The sequence below is a fragment of the Schistocerca serialis genome, chromosome 1 (assembly GCF_023864345.2).
Source record: "Schistocerca serialis cubense isolate TAMUIC-IGC-003099 chromosome 1, iqSchSeri2.2, whole genome shotgun sequence".
NCBI lineage: Eukaryota > Metazoa > Arthropoda > Insecta > Orthoptera > Acrididae > Schistocerca > Schistocerca serialis.
The window spans coordinates 769,217,288-769,239,137 of record NC_064638.1 but is presented as its reverse complement, the minus strand read 5'-3'; the positions used below and the strand labels follow the sequence as shown (position 1 = coordinate 769,239,137).

The 21,850-nt window shown below is 37.8% G+C and overlaps 1 protein-coding gene across 2 annotated transcripts in view; it reads right to left on the bottom strand.

Moving 5' to 3' along the window:
* The window catches only part of LOC126482826 (protein SDA1 homolog), a 184,417-nt gene that overhangs the window by 69,366 nt on the left and 93,201 nt on the right, over positions 1-21,850 (bottom strand). For both annotated transcript variants that reach the window (XM_050106567.1, XM_050106566.1), the window contains exons 9-13: positions 16,474-16,572; positions 16,280-16,352; positions 15,332-15,493; positions 15,196-15,254; positions 12,092-12,168 (exon numbers count right to left, since the gene is read on the bottom strand). In XM_050106567.1, the coding sequence (XP_049962524.1) occupies positions 12,092-12,168; positions 15,196-15,254; positions 15,332-15,493; positions 16,280-16,352; positions 16,474-16,572 (470 nt within the window). The remainder of the gene's footprint in view (positions 1-12,091; positions 12,169-15,195; positions 15,255-15,331; positions 15,494-16,279; positions 16,353-16,473; positions 16,573-21,850) is intronic.

The window sequence follows — 21,850 nt, the reverse complement described above, 5'->3', positions numbered from 1 at the left end:
TATGGCTCTTCTACATACATTATGGTTCTAATCATTAACAAAAAAAAAAATCACCCCCCCTCTCTCCCCCCCCCCCCCCCCTCACTCTTTCCCTCCTCCTTTCCCACCCTCCTCTCTCAACCCCCTCCCCCGCCTTTTTAGCGTCACTGGAAGCACTTTTCTTCCATGCCCCGAAGGTAATAATTTGACATAGACTTGATAACACATTGATCACAGTCTATTACTAATATGAAATTGGCTATCACATAGTTCATTCCTCCTCCTTTCTACAAATGTCAATATCTTTGCCACCTTCAAGTACCCTAGTATTTTTAGGAAAGTTCTGTTATGTTGGTATCATTGGTGAGGGGCCAGTTCTTTATTTTGGGCAATGTCTTTTTTTCAGTAAGTTGCAAGTCTTTATACATAGTCATCTGCCCCTGTCCACTTCAATCTTCTTTCGGTGTCAGACCAAGGATTTTCAGAATATGTGTGTGTGTGTTTGTTTTTTTTTTTTATTTTTATTTTTTTTTATTTTTTTTTAAATATATAAATAACAAAACAGGTAGTGGTTGGCACCCAGGGTTACCTACTTGCCAAGCATAGAGTTTCAGGTCGGGCTGTTCATACCCATAATTTAAAAATCACTCACATGAATTAAACTCTGCTTATGACAGCAGAAATTTTGTCCCCTCTGAGAGGAATCAATACTAGAAAACAATCAGACTGAGGCCATGTATCAAAGCACAGTTCATTTCAGTTTCTATTGTTCAGTGAACGAAAGACTTTATAATCACCAAGAAATCAGTAAGTGGGCGAGCACATGATATCTCATTCTTATCCACCTGTATTTAAGATTTGTCACAGAAAACCCAAATCACAATGGCTACACCAGTCTTCCCAAAAATTAGACCAGCGTTGCATTACTATGACCCTCAATTAGTTTGAATGCTCACTACAAACATGAAGATACTGCCAATTTCCCATTACTGTCTACCTGAAATCTAAAAGAACTGATGAGATTAAGTATTTAATTTAACAAGATATAAGAGAGTGAAAAAAAAATCCTCTCAGAAAAACTGCTTGTACTTCAAAGTGATCTCTCCCCCTCCACCATGGGACACGGGCAAACTCTCTTTAGTATATCCCTCATTACTGCATGTTCCCACATAGTATGTAAAGTCAAAAGGCAACCATGATGCCATTTACAAAATTTTACCTGACTGTGAATCACAGTTATGAGTAGTTAATCTTAGTTTTTGATTGAGGTTTCTTGAATTAATTACTTCGCAAGGTCATAAGAATGTTTTGATTTCCATACACACACTTCCTACTGTGGTACGAGGTCCACCGGTAAAATATAAATGAAAAATATTCTCACCTAAATTACGCATTTTGATTAAAAATACAGATCTTCATGACATATTTCCTCATATTCAAAGTTCGCTGCCAGGCCATTAAGAGTGCTGCTGTTATGTGCTTTCACAACTCCCACAATATGCTGAAGTTAAGCCACTGTTTAAGAAGGGAGATAAAGAAATAGCATCAAATTTCTGTCCAATTTCACTTTTGCCAGCATTCTCAAAAATTTTAGAATAAGTAATGTACAATCGGCTTTATAACCACCTTATCTCAAATAACATACTGTTAAAGTCGCAGTTCAGATTTCTAAAGGGTTCTGATATTGAGAAGGCTATCTACACTTGCAGTGAAAATGTGATTAATTCATTACACAAAAAATTGCAGGCAACTGGTATATTTTGTGATATGTCAAAGGCATTTGACTGTGTAAATCACAATATCCTTTTGAGTAAATTAGAATATTATGGTGTAACAGGCAGTGCTGCAAAATGGTTCAAATCTTATATCTCTGGCAGGAAACAAAGGGTGTTATTAGCAAAGAGGCATGTATTAAGCTATCAGGCATCATCCAACTGGGAACTAATTACATGTGTGGTCCCACAAGGTTCCATTTTAGGGCCCCTACTTTTTTCTTGTGTATATCAATGACCTTTCATCAGTAACACTATCAGATGCCAAGTTCGTGTTGTTTGCCTATGATAAAAACATTGCAATAAATAGCAAATCAAGTGTAGTCTTAGAAAGATCAGCTAATAAAATATTTGTGGACATTAATCACTGGTTCCTAGCCAATTCTTTGTCAGTAAACTTTGAAAAAACACACTACATGCAGTCCAGAACTTGTAAGGGGTGTCCCACGAGCATATTCCTAACACACGATGACAAGCAGATAGAAGATGTGGACAGTGTTAAATTCTTGGGATTACAGCTTGATAATAAATTCAACTGGGAGGACCACACCACAGAACTACTGAAGCGTCTTAACAAATCTCTATTTGCAATGCGAATTGTGTCAGACATAGGGGATATAAAAATGAAAAAGCTGGCATACTATACTTACTTTCATTCCATAATGTCATATGGGATTATTTTTTGGGGTAATTCATCAAGCCAAGCTAAAGTTTTCCGGGCACAAAAACGTACAGTAAGAGTTATATGTGGTGTGAACTCAAGAACATCCTGCAGAGGCCTCTATAGGGAACTAGGGATACTAACTACTGCTTCCAAATATATTTATTCCTTAACGAAATTTGTCATTAAAAACATTTCACTTTTTCAAACCAACATCTCAATTCATGGAATCAATACTAGAAATAAGAATAATCTTCACAGGGATTTAAAGTCACTTACTCTTGTACAAAAACATGTGCATTATTCAGGAACGCACATTTTCAATAACTTGCCAGTAGCCACAAAAAACTTAACAACCAATGAAATTCAGTTTAAGAGAAGCCTGACAGATTTACTGGTGGCCAACTCCTTCTAACTTCTGCACCATTTCAGTGCAGTACTGTGTTAATTGTAAATGAGTGTGTGTGTGTGTGTGTGTGTGTGAGAGAGAGAGAGAGAGAGAGAGAGAGAGAGAGAGAGAGAGTACAATCTAACTTCTGCACCATTTCAGTGCAGTAATGTGTTCATTGTAAATAAGTATTGTAGTAGTTCTATTACATGTTTATTACCTCATAAACAAAATAACCTTTTTTATTTTAAATTCAGTGCATTATTGTTTGTAAAATGATTCTTTCATACAGTGTTCAATAAAAAAAAAGACGATCATTCAACTTGGGACCTGTGGAAGGTACATTAGCTAGTTTGTTTGAGTTGTAAATATTTGTCATGTATTATTGTTTTTCTGAAATGTTCCACATCCTGGAGGACCTCCTCATTATGGATCAATTGGAATGAAAGTAAATCAAATCTAATCTAATCTAAACAACTCTCAGTGGCACAAGTTGCAGTGGTCAAACAGTAATAATACCAACAAATTTGAATGCCCTAAGCAGGGAGGGACAATGTAAAAACAAGGTGGTTTAACATGCATTTAATGCAGTTGAGACTAGGACTTCCAAAATGGATGTTTGACCGTTGAAACTTTTGCCATTTAAGAGTTCTGGGAGGGTGAAAACACAGAACACCAAAAAATAAGCAGTGCAAGACCCATGTTATGGAAGAAGGACCTTAGAACTCAGCTATGTTTTCAGTCTAGTGCCTGTGCCTGTCAATATCTCAAGTATATGGTGAGTATCTACCTTCATTTCTTGTATTCCAACCAGAACATTCCAATGTAATATGAAATTTAATTTCATGTCTGGCACTGAACTTTGGTATAAGAAAATATGGTACGAAAACACTTATTTTCAATCAAAATATGCAATTTAGATGACAATGTTCTTCATTTATAATTTATGGATGGGCCTCGTAGCCCAGTAGTAAAGTGCGTGTCTTGAAACCAAAAGGTTCTTGTGACTTTGCAGAGTAATTTATTCAAGAAATCTAAAACTCAGATTAACTTCTCGTAGCTCACATTCACAGTCATGTAAAACTTGTAATCATCATGGTTGCCTTTTGACTGTAAGATTATTTCTTTGTAAAACCTAATATTGCAGTTTTGATTATGTGGCCATTATCACATCAAAATAATTGCACCATAGCACATGCCAGAATCTAAAAATCATATGACATGACACATAGTGGGTTTATCACATTGTGTTCCTGATTATGACTTCTTGTGTGTCTTGCACTCTCTGAACTGCATTGTGAATATGCTGCTCATACTATGCTTTATTTTTGCATTCATCCATTACATTGTGTGGAGTAACTCATTCCTTTTTTGTTTTAGTTTCATATAAAACAAAAGCTTGTTTCATTGCATAGTTCCTGCAGGCTCATGTGCATTTGTTTCTGCTTTTGAATCTGTGTGTGAACTGCTCAGTTTAAATCATTGTGAAGTATACCCATTTTCAGTACATCCTCACTTTTAATGGAGAACACCATGTTAGCAGTTTTTGAAGAACTGGTATTCAACTTTATTACATCTGGTCATGGAATGAGTATGTATTTCAGTGTTGAATGGATTGCCTGCCACTTGTCTTAGTGACTAAGGCAGTTTTCTTTGCAAATGCTACAAATGCACCAATAATTACACAAATATGTTCACACTTTATTAACAGATACTATAAACAATACATGTTAGTAGAAATCAATGTACTGCAACCATCCTCCCACTCCAATGAAAATTTAGAAGCAAATAATAAACACACTAACACTTTCATCATTGGATCCATTAGTGAATTCTGTATAGCCTGAATATCTTAAGTGCAATAACATTCAGTGCAGTGGAAGTGCTTTTACACTATACTAAGCCATATCATGTACAAATATGCACACAAATGTATAATATTTTTGCAGTATAATACGAAGGCTATCCAGAAAGTAGGGAACGTTTCCGTCTGACGCCGCTAGGCATGCGCTGATCGCGTATATTTTTGGAATGTGCATGTTCAGCAGCTCAGTCGGCATCCATCTGTGACAATGGGAACGTCTCAGCGCATTTGGTTTTTTCGATATTCGAATTTGAAATGTGCGCTGCAATTGAAAATCCCGCTAGTTGTGAGGTGCGGTCTGTGATATGGTTTTTGTTGGCAAGAAACCTAAAACCTATAGAAATTTATCGTGAGCTGTGCGAAGTGTACGGAAACAACGTAATGAGTGATTTTTCCATCCCGAAATGGTGCATTTCCTTTAAAAATGGCCGAACCAACATTCATGATGAAGAGAAGAGTGGACGCCCGAGTATTGTGACTGACGATCTTGCCACTAAAGTTGATAAAACGATTCGTGAAAACCGTCACTTCTCAATAACGGAGCTTTTGCTTTCTTTTCCACAAGTTTCATGGACTTTGTTGTTTGAAACAGTAGCTCAAAAACTAGGCTACCACAAATTTTGTGCACGATGGGTGCCCAAATGCTTACAGAGCACCATAAAGAACAGTGAATAGGGGCAACGTCGACATTTCTGGGGGCCTACCACAAACATGGTGATTCTTTACTGGATCGAATCGTAACCAGTGACGAGACGTGGGTGAAACACGTCAATTGTGAGACAAAATTACAGTCCATGGAGTGGAGGCACAGAAGGTCCCCCCAAAAACCAAGAAAATGTTTGCAAACCTTGTCAGCAAGGAAGTTGATAGCGACAGTGTTCTGGGATTGGCAAAGTGTGCTCCTAATTGATTTTCTCGAACGTGGAGCAACCATAAATTCTGCACAGTACTGTCAAACTTTGCACAGCTTTAGAAGAGCAGTTCAAAACAAACGCCGAGGAAATCTGACGTCCAAAACCTTGTTTTTGCATGACAATGCCCAACCTCACATGGCAAACCGCACTAAAGAACTCATTACTTCATTCAAATGGGAAATTTTCCCTCATCCGCCCTACAGCCCCGATCTCACACCAAGCGACTTCCACTGATTTCCCAAGATGAAGAACTGGCTTGCAACGCAGCGCTGTATTTCAAATCTTGTCCACCGCTATGATACGTGCCTCAGTGTGTTTGGTGACTGTGTGGAAAAGTAGTATGTCAGTCGCTCTTTCAGATGTATATAATAAAATCTATATCTTGTGCTTAGTTTTTTTTAATGCCAAAATGTTCCCTACTTTCTGAATAGCCCTTGTAGTACCTGACAAAATCACTACATACTTTGTCTCTGATACGAAAAAGGATAATCACTGGCAAGAAGCAACACCATTCAAAGCAGAAATATATGCTCATTGCATGACAAGATGTAATAAAGTTGAATGCCAAGTCTGTCAGAAGTCACTACGATTGAGTTCTTCACCAAATGCAAGAAAGTATGAAAAACGGATGTGAACAAAAATAAAGTAAGATGCAGCAATATACTCTCAAGACATTTAAATCAAGCAGATCAGGCATGAAATAGTACACATGAATAAATGTCCACAGAACACTATGTGATGAACCCAGCTTCTGTTTTATATCAAACAAAAACAAATAATGAATTATTTACTCCTCCCACTACTGTGGAAGTGAGCAAAACTTAAGCTTAATATGAGCAACATATCCACAATGCAATTCAAAGGGAGCATAACACACATGAAGCTGTAATCTAAAACAGAATTCTAAGAAACCAGCTTCTTTTTTTAACAAAGCCAATTCAAATATGGAAGACTTTAAACTACCCAATATGAAAATGAGATGACAGATTGATCAACTCTAAGCACTCCATGTGGCCTGACAGTGAAATGAGGTTGTGTTACAAGAAGTCCCTACATGAGTTTCACTCTGCTAGGTAGGAATAGGACACTTTGCGGCTGCAAGGTGGGTAAACATGCAAGGAGACAGTGTTGTTCAGTGTTGGCAACTATGCATATTGTACAAATTGTTTGCTACTGGATAGATAAAAAAATCTACTCACCAAGCGGTGGCAGAACACACATATAAAAGGTATTACATATGCAAGCATTTGAAGCCAGTGGCGCCTTCTTCCAGCAGTAGGGTTAAAGGGGAAGGAAGAGGGGTGAAGGAAAAGGACTGGTAAGGTTTAAGAAAAATGGTAGAGTTCAGAAAAGTCAGCCAGAACCCTGAGTCAGGGGACACTTACCGGATGGGATGAGAAGGGAAAATTGATTAATTTTGTTGCTATATTAGAACATTTGTTATGGTAGAAATGAAGCACAGCAGTAGTTCATATAGATTGGTAGTAGCTCCAATGAATTCCAACTTCTACCAAAAAGTACTGACTGGACTCAAGGGCAAAGTTGTAGTAGCCAAACGATAAATCGAATATTTATTAGCATCTAACATCTTTAATGTCTGGCTGACTTTCACTCAAAGATTTTTTTTAATGTCAAATGGTGTACCAATAAGTCATTCACAAGACAATGAGGCAGTGAATAAACCATTAAAAGTGGAATGTTATTTAGGAAGTGGACAAAAATTCACATAGGGGACAAAAATTCACATATGTAGTGTGTTGATCTTGCAGGAAAATTAAACTGTCCTCCATCAACATTAAATACAATAACGAGCAAACAAAAAATAGTTGAAGCAGCATATCTGAATAGAGGAAATGGCAAACAAAAACAAGTGCACAACAGTCAGTTTCCATAACTGGAAAACATTCTATTGAAGTGGATAAAAACACCTCGTACTTTGATATTTCATTTAACAGTACAGTGGCTTGGGCTAAAACAATATATTTGGCATAAAAGGTAGGGGCTCATAAATCTCATAGTATCCTATGGCTGGATCAAAAGGTTCAAGAACTGGCATAATTTGGTGCATAAATGTGTTCCAGAAATGGTTGGAAACATAAACATTGAGACTATTCAGTCATGGAAAAATAGTCTTCCATCAATTACAAAAAGGTTCAGCCCCAAAAAATGATTTAATGCAAATGAAATAGACTTAACTTTTTGCCTGACAAAACTTTGACAGTGTAGTATGTAGTACAGAGAGGCTAACTGTCTAATTATGTTGTAGTGAAAGGAGAACAGAAAAGTTGGTACCACCAATAATTCGAAAACTGAAGAGCCCACAATGCATTAAAAATGTGTGGACATTTCCAAGTAAATACACATTTAATGTGAAAGCATGGGTAACAAAACCTATATTTAAACAATTCTTGCATGCCTGGCAGGCAAAGTTGAGTGTTAGGAAAAGGAAAATCATCCTGTTTATTGATCAGTTGGTTGATTTGTGGGGCACTCAACATCATCAGGGTTTATTGACCAGGATGTAGCACATGCCCGAGATATATAGTATATACATACTGTGAATGTTGTTTTTCCTCCCAACTGTAGAAGCACTTTTAGCCACTCAACCAAGGCATTACAAAATGCCTGAAACAAAATTACAGGAAGATTCTTCATACTAGAATGAGGAAGGTAACAATCTCAGTCACTATGCTTCTAAGAAGTGCCTGCGATTCCATGCAAGAAAGCATAATCTTAGAATGCTTCAAGATGGCTGGCTTTCATTAGATACTTACAGAAGACATCACACCACACAACAAAGAAACTGCAGCTGGGCAGAAGCAGCAAATAATGGAGCAAGAAGAAAGCAATGCTTATGTTGAATACGATGATGGTGTTACCAGCTGTCAGTCCAAGACAACTGATGAAGTCTTGAAGGAACAGATGGCAGAGAAAGAAGAAGAAAGCGGAGAAGAGGATGAACCAGAACCTTTGCCCCATCATACAATATCAAAATCTACTGAAGCAATGGACACAGTTAAGCATTAAGTCAACAAAGAAGTGATGAATGTATTAGCTAAGATAAACAATACAATATTAAAATTAGAACAAAAGAAAAAGTCAACAATTCTTACGTTTCTCAAACCTCTGTGAAGACAGGACTGTGTACCGTATTTTACTGTATTATAGTGTAGTGATGATAAGCTGTACAATTGACATACTGATAGTTTGGTGAACTGACATCCTGTATTCAGTTACTAGTAATGGTTCACAAACAGAGAGGCACTAAATGAATGATATTTGTTTGTATTAACATTTGTAACAAAAATTGCAATTTCAGTTATTTTTATCTTATTTTTAACTGACTTGCAATGACAATTATCCAGTGTTTTGCGTTGCTATAGTCAGATTTACAGGTTATGTCACATTAAAGAATGATAACTTCTGTTGAAGTTTTTTACTATTCTAATTTAGGGAAATGTGTTGCAGTAGTGTTCTAATATTCAAATAATCACCTTAGAGAGTTATTGCAAAATAGGTTAATGTAGCATTTTAAACCAAATTTCCACTGTGAAATTATAATTCATTTTATGTAAAATGAGAATCCTGCCTCCTAATATTGCGTCAAATTAGAGCATAATTTTAAGTAATTCAATCTGTCTTCCACAAATTCATTCTAATGCAATAGTTTCATAGAATCCAGTTAATAAAGCATTGAGACAAAACTTTTACATTGTGGTTGTAATACACCTTTGACAGCTGCCGCCTCTTGAAGCTAAAATTATAAAGATTTTATTTTAGTTTGATTAATCTATCTGCAGGTACGAATTATATGCCACATAGAAAAGTACATAGAATTATAATGTACAGATAAACACGACATATACATCCATAAAGCAGGTGATTATTGAGGTATTGTCAATACTAGACATATTGATGAAGCATTACTGATGGTTCCAAAAACATTCTCAGTACTGATGACTGATGTTATTCAGTTCTTTGCTGAGCTTTGTGAAATTGCCACAGTGCACTGATGTATACTGTTTATAGTGCATTTAAAATTAGTTGCAACTTTCGACGTTTGGCTGACTGGAGGGGGATGTGACACTGTTGCCCACCTAACACCAATGGCCAGCCGGCTTTCCCTACCACGCTGCCAGTGATTTGGCTGGTAATGCGCCCCTGTTGCCACACCATGAGTAAACAGTACCATTTGGTGTCACGCATTAGATGCATCAACATTTGTCAGCTCTCATAGCAAAGTCGTATTTTCTGGCGTTGAATTGTTCTGTAGTTGTCAGGTATTGTGAACAAGTGTTTTGTGTTGACATTGCATTAATGAATTGTAGTACATCTGAATACAAGATTTGCAATAAAAATGTCTTCCAAGAACACGTTCACCAGCTGGGAAGATAACATTCTGCTACAAAACATTCCTTGGAATCCGACAACAGTAATGGGCAAAATGCCGTACAACTCCGTTGTGATGCATAAAGCCCCAACAATGTAGTAAACAAAAGCAGATATTTTGCTCTGGGTGCAAAGAAATGTTCCACAAGATGAAGTTTAACCTACCATGTATAAGGCGAAGTTAATGGAAAATTTTAGTGTTGTACTACCAAATCTTCACGCTACCATGTTGATGAACTGGCTGACAGTAAAGGACGTTGTTTAATCAGGCTTCATCTGTATAATACTCATTTAAATCCGACGAGTATATGGGCCTAGGTGAAAAGTAATGTGGCTAAAAACAGCAAGAAGTTTATATTCACTGAGATTCAAATACTGATGAAAGAAGCCACTGCAAATGTTACACCACAGGACTGGTATTGTCAGTCATAATTCAAAGAAGGTAGTTGTGGGGACATTGATTCATGGAGGACTGTCACAAGTTTGAAGGAATACGTAACTTCTCCTGTTGCCATATTAAAATCTGCTTCTCTTGTTAAAACACAGAAGAGTTTAGAAATATTCATCTCACTAACACTGTAATGCAGTTGAAATTGTGACAGAATCTTGAAATAGTGTATTATTAAACTAACAAATGAGCATAAGTAAGGTTAATAGTTTTTGAAACAGCAAATTCTCAGTATAAAAATAAACGTGTAACATCTTCACTTATATTGTTACAAAAACCACATCAGTTCTTGTTTCACCATTGCACTCAATAATTACGTTATTTGATTGAAAAGATATGTGGTCACTTGAATAATGCTGTAGATATGAAAATGCTGGATACTAATTATGTGGCAAAACAGTCTCATAATCACTAGCATTTACCAAAATCTCGTTTTGATATCTCAAAACATTTATGAGATACATAGAATTTATGAATATTTCATTGAAGTTTTTTTCACTGACACATGACTTCATGTCGGAGCACTTTATGTACATTCCATTTCCACAAGGTTGGAAACAGACAGCGATATCCTGGCAAGTGTAAAGTGTAATTCAATATATTATCAACATTTGATACACAGCAACATGTAACCTAACATGCATCAAACACAAATTCATAGTGACACCTATTTTTCACTGCAAACTAAGAACTTCTTGAAGTAATTTACCTACTACTGAAATATTGCAATAACTATGACCATTAATGAAATGATAGGTGGTTCGTCATGAAGCTGATGACTTAAAACTATTAGATGTGTGATAATGAGAGTTTATTACCAAAGAATTTCTTTAAAATCATTTCAGAAAGATCATGGATGAGCCAACTTGCTGTTCATGCAGTCAAGCGAGCCTGCCAGGTTCTGTGCCATCTAGGACTGGCATTATGCTGCAATCACTTGCTGGTGCGCGCTACACACACTGGCAACTATGCCTCCCTCCACTCACTCCTTGCTGAACTGTCAAAAGTCACAACTTATTTTACACGCACTACAGTTGTTTACATTTTCACTCAGTGTGTTGTAGTTGTCATGCAAAGAGGTTAAGATTCTATCTGTAAAATGAACAGGCAATTAATGTAACAGTTTATCAGTTGTTACACGAGTAATCCTAGAGGCTAAGCTCTTGATCTCCCATGACTTTCCTGCATTCCAATTGGCTGATAGCAGAAGTGTATGTGTCTGACACACTGGTTTTAACCAATGTTGCCTTATTTAACACATTTTTGGTTCTTGTATAATAATAATTCTGAGAGTTTCTGGTTGTGATATTCTGAACATGTTCTCCAAAAGGCACGTTTTGAATCACAATTTATTGAGATAGCACATCAGGAAGCATGGCATTAAGAGACCGCATATTACCTCAAATATGGAATCCTTAATTCCACATTTTTGCCAACGAAAAATCCGAATCGTTAGCAAATTAGGTATTTTCCAGTAGCAGATTTTCCTGCTAATGATATTAAAAATATGTGGAACTTCAAAAAATGTGCTAACAAGATTCCACTATACTGTGGTAAGTTGTGAAATTTTAGTTAGTTGTAATGGTAATTTCTGAGTGTCAGATATATTCATTAATCTCAGTTTTTTTATGCTATCTGAAATAAAAATTTTGGTACAGGTGTTTTAAAGTACTTACCCTATAGCCATTACATCACTTGAATTCCTTTCTGTGACAAAATTGTTCACCACTGTCTTAAGAACTGGTTCTAAGACCTGAAAAGACACAGAGCACTTGTCATTTAACACATTAGAAAGAATTACTAGGGTTCAGTAAAATACAGTAAAATAAAGTCCAATATCAAAATAATACTACATTCACTTGCTACACTGTCTATGTAACACACATAGCACTATGATGATGCTAACTCACCTGGTTAAATTATGGTACATCAATTTATGTATCATGCCTGAGAGAATATACTGCCTGCAGTTTTATGAAATATGGTACAATCTCATAATATTACATGTCAGTTTTCACTTATCTGCATTTTTTCTGCCCAAAATTTTGTAAGAGTGTCAATTCCTCAAAGATGACACCTCCTCCTTATTGATCCCTAATGTATCTACAACTGGGATGTTACTAAATAAAGTTTTCACATCGAAGCTTGTAAGAATGTCACTTGCAGATTTACAAAAAATGTTTTGAATCTTTAACAAAAATATTTGTTTAAGCAACTATATGTCTCAGTTTTCCCAATAAGACCTGGCAAAAGATAAATTGGGGAAAAAGAGAGAATTCCATTCACTTAAAGTTTCAGTGGGCAGAATTCCAAGTGTATCTCTGGAAAACCATGTATTCCGGGTGAGACAGCTATTGGAGGCATTTAATTCTTGGTAACAGAGCTATGCATTCTGGACTTATCAATTTTTGAAAGTTTCTGTTCTATGATCACTTTTTAATTTGTGGTACACAGGATAAGCCAATAGTTGTTCAATCTCCTCACTCTCTTCCATGGAGTTTGTAACAACCGTAGCATTTTCCTTATCCACTTTGGTCACCACAATGCTTTTATTTCCCTTGAAGTCAGCACCGATACGTTCCTTTCTGGAGGTTTGGTTATGTTTCATGGTCAGCATTCTGTGTAGTTGTGAGTGTACTGTGTTGGAGCTAAGTGAATTTGATTGTAGGCAATTGTTGGTGCTTGTATGGAGGATACTTCTGTAATCAAGGTAGCTGAAGTGTTTGATGTTTCAGGATGCATAATATCGAAGATTTATACCGCATACAGGTGAAACAGAAAAACATCACCTGCTAAGTGACAATGTGGATGAAAGAGTGCTTGGAGTGATAGTGACAGACAGTCATTGAAAAGAACTGTGGGAGATAAAAAGAAGACAACAGCTGCAAAAGTCAGTGCAGAACTGAATTTTGCAAAAGAACCCTGCCAGTACCTAAACAATATGAAGGGAGCTCAATAATCTGGGAATTGCACAAGCTGGGAATCCAAAACCACACACATCAGTTATGCAAATGCCCATAACAGGAAAACATGGGCGGAAGCAATAAAACCTGGCCTACGGAGCAAAGGAAGAATGTTATTTGGTTGGATGAGTCACGTTTCGCACTGTTTCCAACTTCTCACTGAGTTTACATTTCAAGAGTGAAACATGGCAGAGGTTCGGTGATGATTTAAGCAGCCATGTTGTGGTATTGCACGGACCCCATGGTTGCTCTGCAGGGTGTCATTACTGTCAAGGATTGTATGACCATTTTGGCAGATCTGATCCATCTAATGGTATAATGTTTGTTTCCCAATCGTGATGACAGGACCCCTTGGCCACACAGCTTGCACCATCGAGAACTGGTTTTGAGAGCAAGAGAATGAATTGTCGCATCTCCCCTAGCCACCACAGTCATTGGATCACAATGTTATCAAGCCTCTGTGGTTTACTTTGGAGAGAAAAGTTTGTGATTGCTATCCAGCTCCATCATCACTACCTGAACTCACCACTATTTTCTCTTGGAAACCATGCAGGATCTGTATTTAACCATTCTAAGATGACTGGACACTGATTTGAATGTCAACGGATTTCCTGTACTGTATTAGGTATGGTGAAGTGTTGAGTTTTTGGTGTTTCCATATTTTTGTTTAACACCAGTACGTAATTTTTTTAAGTGTATTATTTATTGAATGACCCTCATATTGGTTTTTGAGATATCTGCTTGTACACAAAATAATTAATCTTATGATAAAGAAAATTCTACAGTGGAACACACCTCTCTGAAGCAGCAGCAGATGCACTGTCTGCTTTGGCGAGTGTCCTTAAATTAGAAAAAAAGAGCAGTTGCTTGAAAGTGAAATTCTTGGTACTATTATGGTGATATCTCAGTCAGTTGAGTAGTTGCTTACCCTTATTTTTATGGAAAAACTTGGAAGAAGTGAGGGGGCAGGGAGGGAGGGAGGGAGGGGGAGTGGGAATGAGAGGGGGAGAGAGGGAGGGAGCGAGAAAGAGAGAGAGAGAGAGATTATTGTTTAAGGACCCTGTAATTATATAAATTAGTGAAATTTAACAATGAACTGCTACGAATGAATAAAAAAGGAGGTAAACAAATGAAAAGTTTAAATGCTGTCTGCTGCAACTAACACTATAATAAGGCTGATTCTAAAATCAAACTTAAAGAGTGAATACAAGTTTGCACAGCTAATAGGGAAAAAGGAAAGAAGTAAGAAAGCCTGAAATCTGTTACCAGTGGCTACATGAATGACAGTACTGAATACATTTTTAATACTTGCAAGGTTATATTAAAATACAATCCACAAGAACAACTGTAGATAAGTTAACCTTCACTCAAATTTCTGTTTTCATTTTACGTGTTTTTCTTCTTTTTTGTCATTTTATGTTGAGTAATAAACAGCATCCATCTAATATAATTGCGTAGGCTTCCTCAGCCAGTCAGTCGACATAAAAGTTTTCTGGGTATGGTATTGCGTCATATTGTATAAAACTACAATATGACGCGGTACCATACTTAGAAAACTTTTATGTCCAGGATTCAACTAGATGATGATACAAAGGTACCTACTTGATGCTATTAACCACAAAATCATAGCACAACAACCTCTTAGCAAGTATGGTCTTTCATCTTCATTTGCCATTATAGCCTACAAGTTTTAACTCGTGTATGCCCATTTAAGATTAGTTATGAACAAAAACCTCAACACAAATGAAGTGCTGTGATTTCTGAGATGTACATTTTACAAGTTATCTTGTTGATCCTTCATCAATTCATATACTTACATCAGGAGGTACTAACTCATGCGAAGCTTGTGCAGCAAACTGTAGCATCTTCGTCACCTCTGTAACAACAATGGAAGGTAAATGTCTATGCAGAAATGAAAGTTAATTTGTATAAAATGTGTTTTAACAGACTAACCCCTTTGGTGAGGTTGCATAAACCTCTGAATATATGGATAAAAATTGAAAAGGAACAGTTGGTGCAGTCCTATTAGTCTTGATATTACATCAAGTGTCATAAGTTTTACCTCAAACCTTTCATTGGTTGTCTCTATTTGCCGGAAAAGTTTCTCTGCAAAATCTGAAAACAGAAAAAAATTTAACCTATTAGCAATATTTTACACTATACAAGCAATAATGTTCTGACAGAATTACAAAACAGATCACTGCACTTTTTCTTGTTCTTATAGACTCTTCTACCATGAGGGAGTATTACGGCTATAAATGGTATATTGAAGCATGTAAGAAGAAGGAAGTGTCTTCACAAAATCAATTTGAGTAATGTGAAATACAGACACTGAAATTAAATGCGCCTTCACTAACTGGAAATTAATAGAGTTAATTTTTTACAGATATTTACCACGACATACAGCCAAATTGTTTTGGTCCGAGAAGAATTATCAAAAAGATTTACAACAAAAGTAGTCGATTAGCAAGGAGGGAGGGAAGAGGGAGAGAGAGAGAGAGAGAGAGAGAGAGAGAGAGAGAGAGAGAGAGAGAACTTGTGCAGGGATGGTTATAAAAATGTGGTCAAATTGTTGATCCATAGAGTTGGTAATTATCACTTATTCACCAGGGGGAAAAAACACATTAGATGCAGTGTGGAAGGCTAAGTCACTCAAAGCTTTGGATCAAACAGAGGGTGTAAGGAAGTCTATACAGTCTATACATATCTCTCACTTCTCTCCCCACTCAACACCTACACGTTTCATGGGACAGTTATGCAGAATCAAATAAATGAACCAAGTTAAGAAAATGATAACAACTACTTACAACAATTAATGCAGTGGATGTCTGCAAAGTTTAATTCAAAGCAATACTACAAAATGAATATTTTTTTGAGAAAAAATTATTATCCTATACAAACCTTGGGGATCATGTACTAGATGCAGAGCTGAGAAATTAAATGCAGGCACAGCACCTTTCTTCTTTTTACTCTTCTGCAAGAAATATTTTGAGCCACATAATTACATAACACAGAAATTCAATACATTCATACAGCTTCCAAATAACTTAAAACATCAATCCAGAGTTACCAAATAACAGAAAACCCAAACTTACCACAATCAGCTGCTTTACTTTCTTAAGTTGTTTCTCTCTTTTCCTGCTCTTTTTATTCACACGATTTGCCATGATAACGTCTTTGGCTGATATTTCATTCTGTAAAATTAAAATGTCACAAGTATGAGATACTAAAAACCAAACTAAGATCAAATTATTTCATGTGCTGCCAATTTTAATCAACTGCTTTTCTTCATAATACCTTATGAAAAATACCTTATGAAAAATTCATCAATCATAATACATTATCATATCCAAGGCTCATCGCAGTAGTAAAAGAGGTGCAGATGATGAACAGATTAAAAAAACATATAGTGAGATTAAATAAATTATTCAGTTTCTTACGGAGATGAAAATTTAATTTTGATAAGTGATTGGAATATGACAGTAGGAAAGGGAATAACTGGGCAAGTCACCTGGTAAATTTTGCACAGAGCACAACTTCATTACTGACAACAGTTGGTGTGAGAATCATGAAAGAAGATTATATACATGGAAGCAGGATGGAGGCATGAAAGTTTCAGATTTCGATACCAGATTTAAAACAACAAAGTATTTCCATGATCAGATGTGGATTATGCTCATAATTTATTGGTTATGAACTCCAGATCAAAACTGAAGGTAGCAAATGAAAGAGCCTGGACAAGTTGAAAGAACTAGTGATTGTTGAGAGCTTCAAAGGAAGCATAAGGCAACTATTGACTGAAACAGGCAAGAAATACAATAGAAGATGACTGGGTAGCTTTGAAAGATGAAATGGTGAAGGCAACTGACTATAAAATAGCCAACAAATAAGATTCAGTACAAATCATTTTATAACACACAAGATTTTGAATTTAACTGATGAAAGGTGAAATATAAAAATGAATAAAATGAATTAGGCAAAATAGGATACACACAGAAAGAAGGAGATTAGGAGTAACTGAAAAGGGTAAAACAGGAATGGCTTGAGGAGAAATGCACAGCTGTAGAAGCACGCATGACTAGGGGTAGATAGATGCTGCCTTTAAGAAAATTAAAGAAACTTTTGGAGAAAAGAGAAGTAGCTACATGAATATCAAGAGTTCATGTTGTAAGCTAGTACTAAGCAAACAAAGGAAGACTGAATGTTGGACGAAATATATAGAAGGTGTGAGGCTACAGCTATGTTTAATAAACTATGGACTTATGGGTAAACCAGCTATACCCTTGGCTATGTTCAGATAGATTCAGGTAATATTATTTAAGGTATCATTATGATTCTGGGTTTGTTTGTGGGTTATTTTATGTTTGAGGCACTTCCGGAGTGTTGTGAGGCAACGAAAGACTTCCATTTGAAGTGCTGACTTCATCATCAGCAATTCCTCAGAGTCTGCAGCACTGTGAAACCCCTCCATGGTGAAGTTCCATGGCTTGGGCTTCACAGCAGTTTAAGAAGTTCTCTGTGTGAATGTTATTAGACAAAAAGGAGACAGTCAAGTTAGAACTCTTATTTTGTAAGTCAAGCATTTAAATTCTATAAACATTTACGTTGTAAACTGGAAAATAAATCCAAACTTTGTTCTGCTAATGGAACTTTTTACTTTGTGGTAGAAGTTGCATTACATGAAGAACATCTGACAATAGCAAAGGTTCCAACTGACATACACAAAATTCACTTCAAGACTGTTGGAAACCTTGCAAAACTGTTGGAACCCTTGCAAAGGGCTATATAGCAGAAAGAGACTTTAAGACAATATTACAGAAAAGAAAAAGCATGTAAATGAAGATGAGATGGGAGATATGAAACTGGGGGAAGAAACTTGGAGAACACTAAAAGACCTAAGTCAAAGCATCACACCTGGAGTAGAAGAAATTCCCTCAGAATTAATGAGATTGTTTGAAGCGCCAGCCATGATAAAACTAGTCCATGCGTTATCCAACCAATACGAGATAGCCGAAAAACAAGACCTCAAGAAGAGTCTAATAATCCCAATTCCAAACAAGCCAGGCGTTAATATTAGCAAGCCAACTGTTTCATCAGTCATGGTTGCAAAATACTACCACAAATTATTTACAGAAGAATACAAAAACAGGTAGAAGCCAAGAACAGGGAACATCAGTTTGGATTCGGGAGAGAGATATAGAAACAAGCACGGCAATTCTGACCCTGGACTTATCTTAGTTGATAGACTGAAGAAAGGCGAATCTACATTTATAGAACCAAACAATGGAAAATCCAGGATGGAACGTAACAATATTGCAAGAAGGAAAGTTGCCACTCACCATATAACGGAGATGCTGAGTTGCAGATATCACAAAAAAAGATCTTCACACTTAAAGCTTTCGGCCAATGACCTTTGCCAACAATAAGACACATACACACACAAACACTCATGCAAATGCAACACACCGCAGTCCATCACTGTTGTTCTCAACCGCAAAGATTACCTGGCGGAAGGACTCCGTCAGCTGTCAGATACTTCCACCTACAAACCTTGCCATGGTGACCCCATTCCAATAATCCAGCAGGATCTACAGTCACTATTCAAATCCTTAGGCCCATCCCAGAACCTCTCCCCAGAGTCCATCTCTCTACTTACCCCTACCATTCCACACACTCCTACCTTCTACATGCTTCCTAAAGTCCATAAACCTAACCACCCGGAATGCCCCATTGTGGCCGGTTACTGTGCCCCCACTGAGAGAATCGCTGCTCTCGTAGACCAACACCTTCAACCTATTACCCGGGACCTAACTTCCTATATAAAAGATACTAACAATTTCCTTCACTGACTCTCCACAGTTCCTGTCCCTTTACCACACGGTGCCCTGCTCGTCACTATTGATGCCACCACCCTATACACTATCATTCCTAATGCCAGTGGCTTTACCGCTATTGAACACTACCTTTCCAAATGCCCAATTATGGATTCTGAACCAACAATCTCCTTCCTAGTCGCCATGACCAACTACATCCTTACCCACAATTATTTCTCCTTTGAAGGCATTACCTACAAACAAATCCGGGGTACGGCTATGGGCACCCGCAAGGCACCATCCTATGCCAACCTATTCATGGGCCATCTTGAGGAATTCTTCCTAAACACCCAGAATCCTAAACCCCTCACTTGGTTCAGATTCACTGATGACTTCATTGCTATCTGGATCGAGGGTGAGGACATCCTACCCACATTCCTCCAGAACCTCAACAACTTCTCCCCCATTTGCTTCTCCTGGTTCAACTCAACCCAACAAGCCACATTCCTAGATGTTGACATCCACCTCGAAGATGGCTACATCAGTGCCTCTGATCATATCAAACCTACTAAACACCAGCAATTCCTCCACTTCGACAGCTACCACCCATTCCATACCAAGAAGTCCCTTCCGTATAGCCTAGCCACCTGTGGTCATCGCATCTGCAGTGATGAACAGTCCCTCTCGAAATATACTGAGGGTCTCACTGAAGCCTTCACTGACCGTAATTATTCTCCCAACCTTGTACAGAAACAAATCTCCCATACCTTATCTTTCCAGTCTCCCACATCCGGCCACAGAGGAGCATTCCCATTGTAACTCAGTACCACCCAGGACTGGAGCAACTGACTTACATTCTCCGTCAGGGTTTCGATTACCTCTCGTCGTGCCTTAAATGAGAAATGTCCTGCCCACTTTCCTTTCCACCCCTCCCACAGTGGTATTCCGCCATCCACCGAACCTACACAATATACTCATCCATCCTTACACAACCCTTGCTCCCAATCCCTTACCTCATGGTTCATACCCCTGTAGTAGAAAAATGGTTCAAATGGCTCTGAGCACTATGGGACTTAACCCTGTAGTAGACCTAGATGCAAGACCTGTCCCATACATCCTCCCACCACCACCTACTCCTGCCCGGTCACTAACATCACCTATCCGATCAAAGGCAGGGGTACCTGTGAAACCAGTCATTTGGCGCACAAGCTAAGCTGCAACCATTGTGCTGCATTCTATGTAGACAAGACAACCAACAAGCTGTCTGTCCGCATGAATGGCCACCGACAAACTTTGGCCAAGAAACAAATGAACCACCCTGTTGCTGAACAAGCTGCCAAACATGATATCCTTTATTTCAATGACAGCTTCACAGCCTGTGCCATATGGATCCTTCTCACCAACACCAGCTTTTCTGAATTGCACAGATGGGGAACTTTCCCTACAATAAATCTTACATTCTCGTAACCCTCCTGGCCTCAACCTTCATTAGTCGCTATCCTCATCCATCCAGCCCCTTTCCTGCTCCCATTCTAGCACTACACAGCCGTCATTCCAACACCACACCCAGTCTTCCCCCACCACCCCTCTCTCTCTATTTCTCTCCTTTTCTGCTACTTCCTTGCACCTCTCCCCTGCCTGCCGCCCAACCTGCAGCACTTCACTGTCCACTATCCCCACCATATTATCCCTCCCCCTCCACACCCCAGCCTCCTCCTTTCCCCCACCCAGTCACTACTCCCATCATGCACTGGTGCTGCTGCTAGCAGGGTGGTTTCAGTTGCCTGAGACTGCAGTTCTGCGTGAGTTGCGTTTGTGTGAGTGTGTGCGTGCGTATGTGTGTGTATTGTTTCAAAGGCCAATAGCTGAAAGCTTCAAGTGTGAAAATCTTTTTGTTGTGCCTTCCTGTGACTCAGCATCTCCACTAAAATATGGTGAGTGACAACTTTCCTTGTCACTACATTTATAGAATTTATATAGTTAGACAAAACTTTTGACAATGCTGTCTGAAATACACTCTCTGAAATTTTCAAGGTAACAGGAATACAATATAAGAAGAAAAGAGTTATCTATGCCTTGTACAGAAAACAGACTGCTGCTACAAGAGTTGAGTGGCAAGAATTAAATGCAGCAGTTGAGGAAGGAGTAAGACTGAGTTTCAGCCAATCTCCAATGCTGTTCAGTCTGTACATTGAGCAAGCACTAATTGAGTCCAAAGAGAAATTTGGAAAGAGAATTAAAAGTTCAAGGAGAAGAAATAAACACTTTAAGGTTTGCGAACAGCATTGTAATTCCGTCAAACACAGCAAAGAACTCAAGAACTCCGCTGAACGGGATGGAATGTGTCTTGGAAAGAAGTTATATGATGAACATCAGGGAAAGTAAAACAAGAGTAATGGAGTGTAGTAAAATTAAATAATAATTAAACAAACCATCTTGATTGCAAATTTCTTTTAATTGGAGTGACCAATTTCAATCCTTAAGGATAATCTTCAGACTCCAGAATGGCAGGTGGACTCCACGGAGCAGGCTGCGCCCATCCATGACGCTGAACATCCTGCTCCATGGACTCCACCTGTCGTTCTGGAGTCTGAAGATGAGTCTTAATGATTGAAACTGGTCACTTCGATTAAAAGAAATTTGCAATCAAGACTGTTTT